Source organism: Clupea harengus, chromosome 20, assembly GCF_900700415.2.
Source record: "Clupea harengus chromosome 20, Ch_v2.0.2, whole genome shotgun sequence".
Lineage (NCBI taxonomy): Eukaryota > Metazoa > Chordata > Actinopteri > Clupeiformes > Clupeidae > Clupea > Clupea harengus.
Window position 1 is genome coordinate 24,869,571 of NC_045171.1, and position 15,000 is coordinate 24,884,570.

The 15,000-nt window shown below is 49.6% G+C and overlaps 1 protein-coding gene across 1 annotated transcript in view; it reads right to left on the minus strand.

Moving 5' to 3' along the window:
* Positions 1 to 15,000, minus strand: part of enox2 (ecto-NOX disulfide-thiol exchanger 2) — a 79,992-nt gene that overhangs the window by 28,152 nt on the left and 36,840 nt on the right. Inside the window, exon 6 of the mRNA XM_042710781.1 lies at positions 6,610 to 6,746. Coding sequence (XP_042566715.1) covers positions 6,610 to 6,746 — 137 coding nt within the window. The remainder of the gene's footprint in view (positions 1 to 6,609; positions 6,747 to 15,000) is intronic.

Sequence of the window (15,000 nt, forward strand, 5' to 3'; positions counted from 1 at the left end):
GGAGGAGAGAGAGAGAGAGAGAGAGAGAGAGAGGGAGGGAGAGAGAGAGAGAGAGAGAGAGAGAAGAAAAGCTTATTTTAACATCAAAACTGCAAATCCAACCTAAAAAGGCATCATGATTTCAAAATGTTCCATCATTATCCATTTAACATCTCTGTCCGTCCTTTTAGTCCTCTGCAAACAGACCAGTTACCATCTGAAAATGGAACAATAACAAACGGCTGGAAAAGCACCATTTTCCCCCATGATTTGTCTCTTCTGTTGTTACCCATGTTGTGAGTCTGGCAGCGTTCACTTGACCTTATTTGCATATCCTTGGTGAAGTGAACTCAGGCCTCTCCCCAGGCAGGCAGGCAGGCAGCGGTGGCGCGATGACCAAGACTAATAGAACACTTAGAGCCACTCACGGAATTACACTGAGTCTGATGAGGATGAAAGGTGACGCCGATGATTCAAAATTATTTCAGGTGACCTTATTATTTCAGAATACATTATTTCAGCGCACAAGCGGACATAAAAAGGCAAAGGTAAATAGACTGTTTGAACGCTCAACGGCTCAATGGCTTTCGGGCGACAGCTTAGGAGGATTATGGGAAAAAACGCAATGTGGAGTTGGGAAAATAAGATGCGTTTTTAAACACAAACTCAATGAATGCATGTGTGCTGAATGAAAATACACCCAAAACAAATAAAGGTTTGGGTAGTATAATGTCTGTTGAGCTGATTGTGTTTACAAGAAAGGTTACCAGTCAAACAAAAGGGTAACGTCACACTCTTGAAAAGAAACCATACTCTCCAAAAATAAGTGGCAGTTACTTTTGCTACCTCAACCCAAAATGCCTGAATGCTGTCTGGCTTTGTGTGGAGACAGCCTACCAACCTGGAATTACAAGAGGCAAGGCAAGGCAAGGCAAGGCAACTTTATTTATATAGCGCATTTCATGCACATGTGCAAAACTCAAGAGCCACAACAGATTGTGCCAATTTGCCAAAGGACGTGCACATACCATGGCATTTAACTACGAGGCCTCTGGCAGTGTGAATTGGTCAACAGGCCATTAGCGTATCCCCTCTGAAGCGCTCCCACAGCAGTGAGCCAGGTGAGGGCGGGCTGCTTGGCTGACATTGCCGCTTCCTACGGACGCTCACAGCAGAGCTTGTTAGCATGCTGATGCCGCCTGCCTGTGTCATTGCTCAGGTCAGTGGCTGGCACGCTCTGGGGAGAGCAGTCCGCACGTGCCCATGCCTGACGGCGCTAATGACGGGCGGCCTGAAGGGGGCTCCACCCGCACGCTAGGCGGGGGCAACGGGAGCAGATGTCCATCTCTGCCAGGCGTTGCACTTGCTGGGGAGGGAGGGGGTTTATCTGCTTTTCATATTTGTATTCCTTCCAGGGGCTAAGGGAGTGGCAGGCAGGGACACCATCCACCGACGCACGCCACAGGGAGGGATATACACACATGCGCACACACACACACACACACACACACACACACACACACACACACACACACACACACACACGCACACACGCACACACACACGCACAAACATTTATTTCCTTCCCAGCCACAATCTCCAGAAGCCGGCCGTAAACACAACCATCTGTCCGGTGCCATGCAAACACATGACGTGCGGGTGAATTAGAGGGGTGGAACAGGTAGCGGCGGCACAAACAGACCCATCTGGGTGGCGCAGAGGCGCGGGCAAGCAGTGGTAACTCAGCCGGCTCCCCGTGCAGCTGCCGCTTGGAAGACAGCGGCTTATGGGCTCAGCTACAAGCTCTCCGCTCCGGGGCCAAAACTACACGGCCTCAGGCCTGCAGAAAACAAACACGAGACTCCGAGCGTTTCACACGGACGCTAACGGCCAGTCGGCGCGGAGGCAAAGTGTCCCCGAGGTTATTGTGCCGTCTGCTGACCTTCCGAGCGGCACAAGCCAAAGCCATGGCCTGAGGACTTGACACTGACACGAGCTGAGAAGTTGGCAAGCACTTACCAAACTCTCAAGGGAGGCTTGTGCCATCCACTGGTCGGTGCTTACTTACCTATGCCGACCCCGGAGCGAGATCGAGAGGGAGGGTGCTGGGGGCTGGGAGGGCTGAGGTGGCTACTGCCAGATCAAGGTCAGCGGTGCGAGCAGATCTGAGAGGCAACTTACCTTCAGTGCTGGCCCAGGGGGCGAGAGGGGGGGGGGGGTCAGGGTTTGTCTAAACAGATCGAGCCACTCAGCGTGTGAAGAGCAACCGGGATAATAGCGTGCAGAGTCTCTGACTAACTGCACCTGTCACCTGGCGTCGCCCAAACCCCAGACCACACGGACCCAAAGCACCCGACAGACATGTGCCGGCTGGATGGGTCTGACAGATGGAAAGGGAGCATGTGTGTGTGTGTGTGTGTGTGTGTGTGTGTGTGTGTGTGTGTGTGTGTGTGTGTGTGTGTGTGTGTGTGTGTGTGTGTGTGTGTGTGTGTGTGAGGGAGAGGAAAAAGAGAAAGCCAGAGAAAGGGGGATTTACTCTGCCTCCGTCTCCTGTTAACAGGTTTTAATGTTTTGGTATTACACACCAGGCTTGTAAAAGCAAAGACCATGAACAGATTGGGGAAAAAAAGCGTGTTTGCTTTAATACTGCTTACAGATTGATTAAGGTCACGAAATGCGTTGATAAAAAAAAAAAAAATCAAAACCATGACAAAAACACCATCTCTGCACAGCCTCCATCGTAGCTAACCGCTTACTAACAAATCCCTGTGGCGGCTGAGCGCATCTTGGCAGGCATTCTTTTTTTTATTTTCCTCAAGTACAGACTGCGCCCCTGAGCTGTTCTTCCCCCGGCTGCACCCCATCACAGAAGGCTGATACTCAGGCCTTGCACATTCACATAAACTTCAGTTCAGATGAGAAGGGTGAGGGAGAATGGAGGGAGGCTGAGTGTGTGTGTGTGTGTGTGTGTGTGTGTGTGTGAGTGTAGGAGTGTGTGTGTGTGTGTGTGTGTGTGTGTGTGTGTGTGAGTGTGTGTGTGTGTGTGTGTGTGTGTAGGAGTGTGTGTGTGTGTGTGTGTAGGAGTGTGTGTGTGTAGGAGTGTGTGTGTGTGTGTGTGTGTGTGTGTGTGTGAGTGTGTGTGTGTGTGTGAGTGTGTGTGTGTGTGTGTGTGTAGGAGTGTGTGTGTGTGTGTGTGTGTGTGTGTGTGTGTGTAGGAGTGTGTGTGTGTGTGAGTGTGTGTGTGTGTGTGTGTGTGTGTGTGTGTGTGTGTGTGTGTGTGTGTGTGTGTGTAGGAGTGTGTGTGTGTAGGAGTGTGTGTGTGAGTGTGTGTGTGTGTGTAGGAGTGTGTGTGTGTGTGTGTGTGTGTGTGTGTGTGAGTGAGTGAGTGGATGTATGTGGGCGGAATGAGGCCAGTCAAGCCACATAAAAACAAGTCCTAAGAGCGAGCCCAGCTGGTGGGTGGAGGGCAAAGGCACTTTGGTTGGCTGAGGTCAACGCTTAGACAAGGCAGAAGACGCCAGTGTGTGGCCGGCTTGATGGAGTGATGGATGAGCACACAGATGGATCGCGTGACTGTCTGGCTGGCTGGGCGAGTGGCAATTGAACTTGATGGATGGATGGATGGATGGATGGGCGGGCAGATGTATGGATTAATGCATGGGTGGGTGACAGGCCAGAGGGGCCGGCCCAAGCATAAATATGTCCCAGCAGGGAGCTCTCTCTCTCTCTCTCTCTGTCTCTCTATCCCTCTCTCTCTCTCTCTGTCCCTCTCTCTCTCTCTCTCTCTCTCTCTCTCTCTCTCTCTCTCTCTCTCTCTCTCTCTCTCTCTCTCTCTCTCTCTCTCTCTCTCTCTCTCTCTCTCTCTCTCTCCCTCCCTCCCTCCCTCCCTCCCTCCCTCCCTCCTTCAACATTTCTGCATTCACGTCTCAGTGTCCCCAGTGAAGGACAGGGAGGAGGACACGGAGGACACTGAGACGTGAGGAAGATGAGGATGAGGATGAGGTTACTGCTCCATTAATGAGCTCAATCCCCCATTGGCTCTCTGAGTACCCATCAACACCCCCACCCCCCCACGGGGCAAATAATGCGTGTTTTTAACAACAACAACAACAACAAAAATAATCTCCCAAGATTCTGCTGAGTTTACCTACAACAATGAAGGACAATGACTTTCACCATGGCAACAGAGATGATGGTGGATGATCACTGAAAAATGAGTCAGTAAATGGAATCTTTTAAAACAGACACTTCTCTCTCCCTCCACTCTGGCAAATGAGCTGGGTTATTGCTAATTAATAGAAGCAAGTGTACTGGAAAAAGAAACTAAAGAAGAAGAAGACATCCTAAGGGTATTAGAGTGCTGGGGATTCATGATATTATAAATGAATGCATGATAACGACCCAAATTGTTTTGAGTTTTGCTCATCACGAGGAACCCCCCTTGGAGTACCGAGCCATTTTGAAAACGAGCAGAATGACGCCTTTAGGTTAGGATACAAACCTACCTTTTCTGTGTGAGAACCTTAAACTGGACCACTGACACAAACCTACACACCTGGAGAGAATCCATCACTGACTTCCAGACCGGCGCGGTAGACAGCTGCACTCGATGTCTATTCTAATGGCCTCCCAACTCATGCAGAGGGTCAGACCTATTCTTTCCATCTCATTTTCCCATCTGAGGTCATGTTACGTGTTCATCTTGGGTTTTGAAAGCATTCATAAAGCGATCATGAATGAACTAAACAACACTGTGCATCAGGTATCCTCAGGCCCTGTGAGATTTCCCTTCTCTCTCCTATGGGACCGCTACAGCTCGTCTCAACCACCTCCCCTCTGTTCTGCCTCTTCCACGGATGAACTGAGCGTCTCTCTCTCTCTCTCGAGAAATAATCAGCTTCCTCCGCCTCATGATCCATGGAGAAATGCCGTTCCGCTGTTTGTGAGGCAAACGGCAAATTGGGCTGTTTAATTACGTGCCACTCACTCTGCCCACCGTGCCAAGGCCCGGAGATGGCAGAGATGTGAAACTTACCGATCAGACTGTAAAATTCACCGGTGCCAAGCTCTGGAATCCTCATTGTATAAACGAATAAACAAGTTTGAAAAAAAAAAAATGGATGTAAAAAAGGCTTGAGGTAATTAATGTGCAATTTCTTGGGTAGTGACTGATGAACAAACATTGTCAGGACTCGTTAATGTATTAACTGTCAACGTTAAAGGAGGGCTGATCTCAATTTGCCCCAAAAGACACAAGGGCATGTGGACTGATGTGGATTCATGAGGATTCATGTGGATTTGCTGGGGTAATGGCCAATAGCACAGTGCCTGAGCCCTGACCGGCATGTTATGACTGTATTGATCTGTACAGGGGTGGGTATGAGGACGGAACGCACAACACAATCTCCTCAGGGACCCAACATGAAGGCTGAAGAGTCTGAGTGTGTATGTGTGTCTGCATGTGTGTGTGTGTGTGTGTGTGTGTGTGATGAAACAGAACAGTGGTTTGCTGGAAGTTACCTTTCACTGGTTGCCCCTTGGAGAGAGAACGTGTCATGTTTGTATATTAGTGTGTGTGTGTGTGTGTGTGTGTGTGTGTGTGTGTGTGTGTGTGAGAGAGAGAGAGAGGGTGTGTGCTCACTCAGGTGTGTTACCTTTCGCAGGACACCTTGGGAGGCAGTGTGATTAGTCCGCCCACACACACACACACACACACACACACACACACACACACACACACACACACACACACACACACACACACACACACACACACACACACAACCTCTCTCTCTCTCTCTCTCTCTCTCTCTCTCTGTCTGTGCACCGAGGCCATCAGGCCGCAGCCTAAATGCAGCCGAGCGTTTAGCCTGCCTCTAATACCCTGCTTAACTCCCAATCAATGTCCAGCCCCCGAGACCGAGACAGAACCCCCTCCAGAGGGAGAGGGGAGGAGAGGGCAGGGGAGAACCAGAGGAAGAGCAAAGGGATGAGAAGGAGAGAGAGAGGGAGGACAGAGGGAGAGGGAAGGAGAGAGAGAGGGAGGACAGAGGGAGAGCAAAGGGATGAGAAGGAGAGAGAGAGGGAGGACAGAGGGAGAGGGAAGGAGAGGGCAGGGGAGAACCAGAGGAAGAGCAAAGGGATGAGAAGGAGAGAGAGAGGGAGGACAGAGGGAGAGGGAAGGAGAGAGAGAGGGAGGACAGAGGGAGAGGGAAGGAGAGAGAGAGGGAGGACAGAGGGAGAGAGAGAGAGAGAGAGGGAGGACAGAGGGAGAGTGGAGGAGAGGGCAGTGGAGAACCAGAGCAAGAGCAAAGGGATGAGGAGGAGGGGTGGGGAAGAGAGAGAGAGGGAGAGCAAAGAGGTGAGAAGGAGGGGTGGGGAAGAGAGAGAGAGGGAGAGAGAGAGAGGACAGAGGGAGAGGGAAGGAGAGAGAGAGGGAGGACAGAGGGAGAGGGAAGGAGAGAGAGAAGGAGGACAGAGGGAGAGAGAGAGAGGACTGAGGGGGATACCAAACAGGACCCTTACACCTCACCGGATCACCTGACTTGTGGAGGAAAAAAAGCGTGGCGTGGTTATCACATAGTAGCGAGAGACACGAGGGTGAACAGTACTGTCAAACATACTTCAGTGCATCAAGAAGGAAAGGGAGAAAAGACCAACCTCTGCTTGCTTGCGCCACACGTCCAGGTTCTTGCGCTGGGCTTTGGAGAAATGGTCCCATGCCTTTTGTTTGGAAGCAGCGTGGAATACAGAGACAATCTGCTCAACTGTGGCAGGGGAAGGGGGGAGGCCACGGCCAGTGAGAACCGTCCCGAGAATGAGAGAGAGAGAGAGAGAGAGAGAGAGAGAGAAAGAAGGGGGGGCGAGTGGGAGGGAGCAGAGGAGTGAAAAAGTGGTGTCAGGTAGGAAGGCAGTCACGATCTTCCCTGTTCTTTCTCTCCCCCAAACCCCCCCCCCCGCCCCAACCCCCCCCCCCACACACACCAGGCCCACCTCTCCCCCGTGGTACAGCTGTGCGCTGTGTCTGTTGAGGCAGGCCTACCTCCCGGACGGGTTTGTCAGCACATTGAGGGCAGGGGTGGGACGACTCTGAGATGGGGAGGGTCGGGGTGGAGGAGGGGTGGGGGCAAGGGCGTGGTTGGGGAAATGACGCCCACCCCCGCCGTGAAGTGACAACCGTCATTCAAAGAAATCAAAATAGAAAATAAATAAATAAAACAAATAATATAATCAAACGGATAAATACAAAAAAATAAACGAAAACAGCCACTGGGGACACTGCATGAGGACTAGACAGCTGGTAGCAGAATTCCTGGCTCTGGCTCAGGCATGATAGTGGTGGACACGACCTTGCATCCAACAGTTTGCTCCTGTTCAAGAAGCTTCTATGAGGAGCCCAACTGTGCTCCTGGCACTAACACTATGCCAGAGAAATGTTTGATTTTTTTCATTTCATCAAAATGTGGATAACTGCAGTGATTTCTCTGGCTTTGCCCAAGAAGGCCTTCCCTTCGTTGGCACAGCACTTTGCACCCTTGACAGATGTTTAGGAAGCAGAAATCAAAAGAATTGTCTGTAGGTATCTATTTATACTTCACGCATTTCTCCCTCTGCTTAAGTGGCTCAGGCCAGATGAAACCTGGGCTTCAGCCTGTGGTCTTAACCAAGGATGAGATAGGACGCTCGGCGCTAATGACAAGCCATTAATATCACCCCCTCCAGAAAGCCATAAATCTAAAGCCCGAGATGAAAGGATGGTTCTCAGGAGTTTGGCTCTCAGATAACGAATGAACCGAAGCCGGTGTGGGTGGCAGGGGTGGCGGGGGTGGAGGGTGGCGCTGGGGGTAATGGTGGCTGGATGGTAGGTAGACCATCGCGGCGTGGGAGCCCAGGAGCGGGGGGGGGCTGGAGGACCAGACGAGTGGGAGAGGCAGCGCTGCTACGAGCCGTTAATCTCATGCAGTGTGAAGCAGCCATCTGTAACACACCTCTGATGGGGGAAATGTGCGTGCGCGCACACACACACACACACTCGCACACACACACACTCACACTCTCTCACACACACACACACACACTCACACTGACACACACACACACACACACACACACACTCTCACACCCACAAACTCTCACACTGACACACACACACTCTCACACTGACACACACACACACACACACACACAGACACACACACACACACACACACACTCTCTCACAGACACACTCTCTCACAGACACACACTCTCTCACACACACACACTGACACACACACACCACCTTCTGCAGCACAATTCTGAATACAGCAGAGACAGAGACAGGAGGGAGAGAGCGAGCGAGCGAGCGAGCGTGCGAGAGACACAGAGCGAGAACGAGAATGTGTGTAAATATGCAGTTCATTGGCAATTAAACCGCAGCACACGCAACTTGCAAATGTGCAGTGCAGCCAATGTTTTCATTTGCATTTGTATATTTAAGTCATTAAATCCATTTAAGTGCTTACTGGCAGGGAGTTCAGCTGCTCAGCTATGGCTGGGTCAATAATTAAGACATTCTACCTCGTTGCTACTAATGCAGTTTTGCGGGTGTCACGCTTTGCGATGTTCATTTCCCGCGCGCCTTCCCATTTGTCTGCGGGCGCTGTTGTCTCCAGTGGATTCCCCTCTTCAGCAATGAATTCCATCATCATAGCTCTCGTTTAGCTCAAGTGTGGCAGTCTATGCCAGCTGGTGAGGGGCGGTGGGGGAGGAGGAGGAGGAGGAGGAGGAGGAGGAGGAGGGGAAAAAATGAGAAGCCAGACATGGCAGTGCCTTTGTAGAAAGGATGCCAGTACAAGCACAGCCCATAGCCACACGTACACCAGTGGGGGAAAAACAGAAACCCATGTCATGGAAAAACACACACGGCAAATCACCATATTCCAAATGTGCAAGAGGCTGTTTCAAAACCGGCCGCTCCTGCTCACTTGCTTTGGCCAAATGGAGGCTATTGGCACTTGCAAAAGCAGGAACGGCTAACCGTTCAAAATCCACGGGCGCCATTAAAACCTGCCCTGCAATACTGACATTTAAAGGTTGTGAAAAACCTCATCCAGTTTTACACTGAGCTGAGAGGTGGTTGAGCGCCAGGGAGGAGACTTCCATGCTCATATGTAGCGCGGCTATACGAACAAGGAAAATCACAAAAAGACTTACACAATCCAATATCAAGGTTTTAAGTGTACAACACTAGGCTACAAACTATCTTCTATAAACTATCCTCTTCCACCTATGTTATATCTCTAATGGTATAGAATGGCATTAAGGTTATGCTTTAATCTCACATTTCTTTATCCCTGAGCTCCATCACAGTGGTCTAGCGCTCCACTCCTAGTCGAGGGCCTGTTCTGTCCCGAGAGCCATATCTGAAGGCTCCTCACACACAGGCAGGATGAATGATGCGGGGGATGCTGGGAGATAGGAGCTTCCGAGGGTGTCTCCCTTTAACAAGCCATGAGAAAGTGACTGCTATGCTTCTGAGGAGAGACTCCCCACTCCTCTCCAGATGGAAGATCTGCCCTGCTCTCAACACACACAAACTAACACACACACGCTAACACACACGCTCACACACACACTAACACACACTCCCTAACACACACACACACACAGCCCACCACTCATTTCCACTCTCTCTTTCCCCCCTTGCTTCCTTCCTTCTCTCTGGGCTCCGCGCCTCCACGTCTCGCTCTCTCACTCCTCCACTTCTTCAAAGGGGTCTTAATCAACCCTGGGGAGTCAATAAGGCCGCAACCAGGCCTGTCTGAAGTAGGGTGGGTTGCAGTGGGGAGATGTGTGTGTGTGTGTGTGTGTGTGTGTGTGGGGGGGGGGGGTATTCAAGAGAGACGAGGCAGGATCGATTGCGACTTCAGCATGCTTTAATTTGTTGGGGGAGATCGATGGAGAGGGCAAGGGAGAAAGCAAGGTTGTGCCTGGGTGTGTGCATGTGTGCGTGCATGTATGGACTCTGGTTATATATATAACTGCCTGTCAAGAGTGGGTCTGAATGTGTGAGTGTGAGTGTGTGTGTGTGTGTGTGTGTGTGTGTGTGTGTGTGTGTGTGTGTGTGCGAGCGCTACGGATGTACGCTACTAGGGCTGGTGTGGTTGCTGACAGACAGACAACCCAGTCGTGGCAATATGATTTCTGGTGTGAGTGTTCCTACATGCTGATGTGCTATCTGTGGAAATGCGGGGATGCGTTTCTCTCGTAGTGACGCCGATGTTTCTCATCTTCCTCTCGCGCTCTCTCAGCTGACTGACTGCCGTGACACGCGGACCCTCCATCGTGACAGTTCTGTGGTGTTATTACAGCCAGATGAACTTAGTCCTGACAGATCCCCCATCAAAAGACCCGCCTGCTGCCGGCTGATAAAGGCAGAGTCATTTGAACAGGGCGCCGGGGGGCTTCATGTTTTCAATCCAGGTCATTCAGTTAATGTCAGGCGGAATGATCTCTGTTGATGGAATATTGGGAGACTGATCTCCCGGAAGTCTGACACGTATCTGAGAGGGGGAAAGGGGAAACCTGATTGGTTTGTGTCGAACGGATTTCGGAAGCGATTCGAAACCCTCACTGTTTGAAAAGTTGTTTGAGGTTTTCATAGCTTCTCCACTTGTATTCTCCGTGGGATCTATCTAAACAACCTGCCAAGGAAGTACACAGCTGAGGCACAAAAAGAGAAGTCAAAACAAAACACTGAAAAAAGAAAGCAAAAACAGGAAACCAAACATCAGTATAAAGTGCCAGCTGGATACGGGCATTGAGAGAGAATGCAAAAGTGCCTTCAAGAGGGATTCCAACCTGGAGCTGGTTAAAAAATAAATAGAGAGGGAAACACTGCTGAATAAATAAACAGGGATTTATTTGGTACGGCTTCTGTAACTGTGCTAAAACCCTAACCCTTGAAGTGATGTTTGGGCGAGAGAGAACAAGAGACAAATAGAAATAAGCTGAAGTGGTTTTCTTGAGACAGTTCTTCACCGTTCCAGAAATTGAAAATGGGGGTAAAAAAAACAAACAAACCCGCGATTCATTTCATCCTGTCCTCTTTATCCTCTGCCTTTCTTTCTTCCAGTCTTTTCAGCAGTGACCCGCTAAGCCCAAGAGCGGCCACTATACTTAGCATCGGCGGGCAATCTTTGTGTTTGTCAAAACTCTGGCTACCCCTACTGCTACATTGAAGTCTTGCCCAACAAAGCCTCATCACTAGCCAGCGTGCCGGCTCATAGTGGCTTCTACCCACGACTGCTTGTTTGTTGACACGCCGGGGCGGGGAAGGGAGGGGTGCGGTGGGGGGGTATGGGGGCATGGCTGAGTAAAACATCACTGTTTCTCCTCTCCAGTATTTACCCTTCCTAGGTTCTACTGGGTGAGAAGGGGAGCCAGGCACAAATGACCATATCCATTACCCCTTAAAGATCCACCTGCTACCAATCAATCAAACTATTGATCAGCCGACTGCAGAAATTGTGAGAGAAAGAGAGAGGGGGAGAGAGAGAGGAAAAGGGAGAGAGAGAGAGAGAGAGAGAGCTCAAGTGACTGTGCTGACAGAAGGGAGGTGTTTTGCAGCAGGCAGTCAGTCTACCACCACCAGAGATGTGTTACCATTTTTACAAGGAAATCATTTCACTTCTTTCGTACTTTTTTTGGTTGCTTTACTTACTTTTAGTCTATGGCCTTGTTTACGCCACCAAGGTCTGCAAGTCCAGTGTCTATACTTTGAGTTTTGATGCTATTTCTCCAGTCTAAGGAGGGATAACTGAGGGAACCCTGCAGTCTGAAGAAGAGCTGTCTGCATGGGTAATTGGGATGTGTGGGGGATACTTCATAGAAGGACCCTGCTGACGTGGAGATGCAGTCCAACCCCCCCCCCCCCCCAACCCAATACTCTACCTGTTTCTGCTTTTCAGACCCGAGAATGCTAAAGACCTCTGGAGCGACTTACCTTCTTTTCCCCCACAATGCACTGCACATGCACCATATCAACACAACAAGGGAGTCAGGGTTCATCATCATCACGTTCTCATAATTGAAACCCAGAATGATACATTTTGTGAGGTCTGTACTTGTGTGTGTGTGTGTGTGTGTGTGTGTGTGTGTGTGTGTGTGTGTGTGTGTGTGTGTGTAAGGGATCATTGTTGTCATAGTGCGATTGCTGAGGCCTTGGAAGGTTCTCTGGTGAATGATGTGTGATGAGTGCAAACGGGGTTATCTGAGAGGGAGGCGAGATGAAAGCCAGCTCTGTTTGTGTTCGTCTATGGCTGGGGTTTAAACTGTGTCTCCCGGCCTGGCCTATTCATTTTTGATTTCATTTTTCTTACACATTTCTTTCATCGTTGTTTACAGTGTTGCTTTTGCTTTTGCACTTGCGCTGCTATTGGGTAACACTATATATTTCTGTTTGTGTCATGCTTGTTTGGAGTTGTGCAAAAGAGGGCAACAGGTGACTAAGGTTGAAAAAAAAAAACACACACTCTCTCTCAGTCTCCCTCTCCCTCTCCCGCTCTCGCTCTCGCTCTCTCTCTCTCTCTCTCTCTCTCTCTCACACACATTCTGAATGATGTGCAGTAATGTACCTGAGAGACTTCAGAGAGTGCTGTGACTGACGGCTGCTCTCCAGCTCAGAGCCTTGGTGCAGCTCAGGGGCGTGACACAGAGGCAACTACTTGGCCAGTCCGTAATGGACGGTGGGGTGGGGAGGACCACAGACCCATTAACACACCCAGGGCCTCATTTACTAACATTGCGACCGCAGCTTAATCTGCGCCTTTGCCAAACCGCAAATAACGCACGGTATTTTGCATCCTATTTATCAAACAAGAACCCTCGTCGCGTCATCTGCGCCTAACACCGCCCATTAGTGTTATTTAGCGCTCCGCGAAAATAGGGAAGAAAGAGCCTGTGTGTTCCACCGTGGATGATGAGCTAAAATTAGAATTAGAGCTTTTGGTTCACGAGGTTACAGCAAACTAACCCAGGTAAATATAGAAACTCATAAATATTTCTCCGTTTAGCATTTCCGTCCACATTAAAAGTTGTGATCACTTTGAATTCAAGACTTTTATTGGTGAGCTGATTTGGGGAAATTAAACTTTTCAGCGAACATTGAGTGTCTGGGTTGCTATGGTTACCCCTCAGGGTGCCTGTGCAGCTTCATATTAACGAGTTTATGTTCACAAGTTCATATTCACACATATTAACATGAGTTAATCACACACAGGCAACGGCAAACTGTTAATATGGGTCTAAACTAGAGATAGCTAGGATACTTAATAGCCAGGTTAACTGCTCCATAGCATCCCGTTAAATAGTCTGGTAGGAATACACGACACCCCTTACTTTAAAAAGGCGTATTCCAACACTGGAAACCATGCTTTTCAAAAACGCTGCCCTAGGCAGATACATTTGAAAACTGTAGTTGTAGGTTGCCATGGCACTGGGGGTAGCTTGCGCTTGAGAGGCTATAACATCAAAATAAACATGGAAGGTGAAATTAATATGCTGCTCTGTCTCTACAATTTACTTACCGGTAGTTTAGTTAGTGTACTTCGAGTACAAGTACTTTTCCTGAATAGATACGCGTTACTCCTACGCAGAAGGTGTGCACTGTACTCGGTGTGCTTGAACTATGAAATACCGTTTAAACCATACAATGAACGCGATTCTGGGTAAGACGTGGCCGAACTTTTCCCGAACAGCTAGCTGGTGGGACAGTTTGTAATTCTATTTGTTTGTATGCCTATATTAAATGATATATCAAACATAAACATTTTTCAAATTTCTCGCAGGCACATAGTTTTAATTTAGTAGCTGATATGTCATGCTAAAACACCTCTTGTTACGTTACTAATACATAATTAGGCGCACTTTACGCATCTCCTCCCATCTTTTTGCGACGAACACCCACTTTCCCACACCCACTTCCCAGTTGCGGTAATCTGCGCTTTTACTCAGATGCGCCTCCTTTGGAAATAGGGTTTTATGTCTTTACCCGCTATTTTACGCCTGAAATGGGCGCAATCCTGTTAGTAAATGAGGCCCCCAGAGTGTTGGGGAGGTCCACAGCACCATTAACACACCCAGAGTGTTGGGGAAGACCACAGACCCATTAACACACCCAGAGTGTTGCCAGCTGTGTTGCAAAGAGAGGAGAATGCCTGAGAGGGAGCCTCCCCGCCTGTCCGTTCCTCTTTCAGGAGGCTCTTTCCATCCAAGAAGCTCTGCCCTGGATGTAGGCTGACTCTTGTACCTGTATGGATGGCTACCCCTGATGGATACATTAGGGGAGGTGGAGGGTCTGCTACTCCACTACCTTAAAAGCTGCTCCCATTCTCTCTTTATGGGCCTTGTTAACCGAGCTTGTCTCTTGTCATTTCTCCAGCTCTATGTGTAGCAGTAACAAGGTTGAGCCCGTGTGTGAGAGTGTGTCTGTGTGAGTGTGTCTGTGTCTCTGTGAGTGTGTCTCTGTGAGTGTGTGTGTGTGTGTGTGTGTGTGTGTGTGTGTGTGAGTGTGTTCATGTGTGTTCATGTGTGTGTGTGTGTGTGTGAGAGGAAGAGAAAGAGGAGGGCTACTTTCCTCGGTGTGTGGTGTGTGGTGTTAAGAGCCTGGCTCCTCCACTGAGGGAGTGTGTGTTCATGTGTGTGTGTGTGTGTGTGTGTGTGTGTGTGTGTGAGTGTGAGTGTGTTCATGTGTGTTCATGTGTGTGTGTGTGTGTGTGTGTGTGTGTGTGTGTGTGTGTGTGGTGTGTGTGTGTGTGTGTGGTGTGTGGTGTGTGTGTGTGTGTGTGTGTATGTGTGGCGTGTGTGTGTGTGTGTGTGTGTGGTGTGTGGTGTTAAGAGCCTGGCTGCTCCACTGAGGGAGAGCGTGCTGCCTCTAATGGCGGAGTCTTGGCCAGTCCTAATAAGTGTTATTACTACAGCTACCCCTCGTCACTTATCAGTCTTCCCGCTCCTCCATTGTACTTTGACAAGCAGTATTCC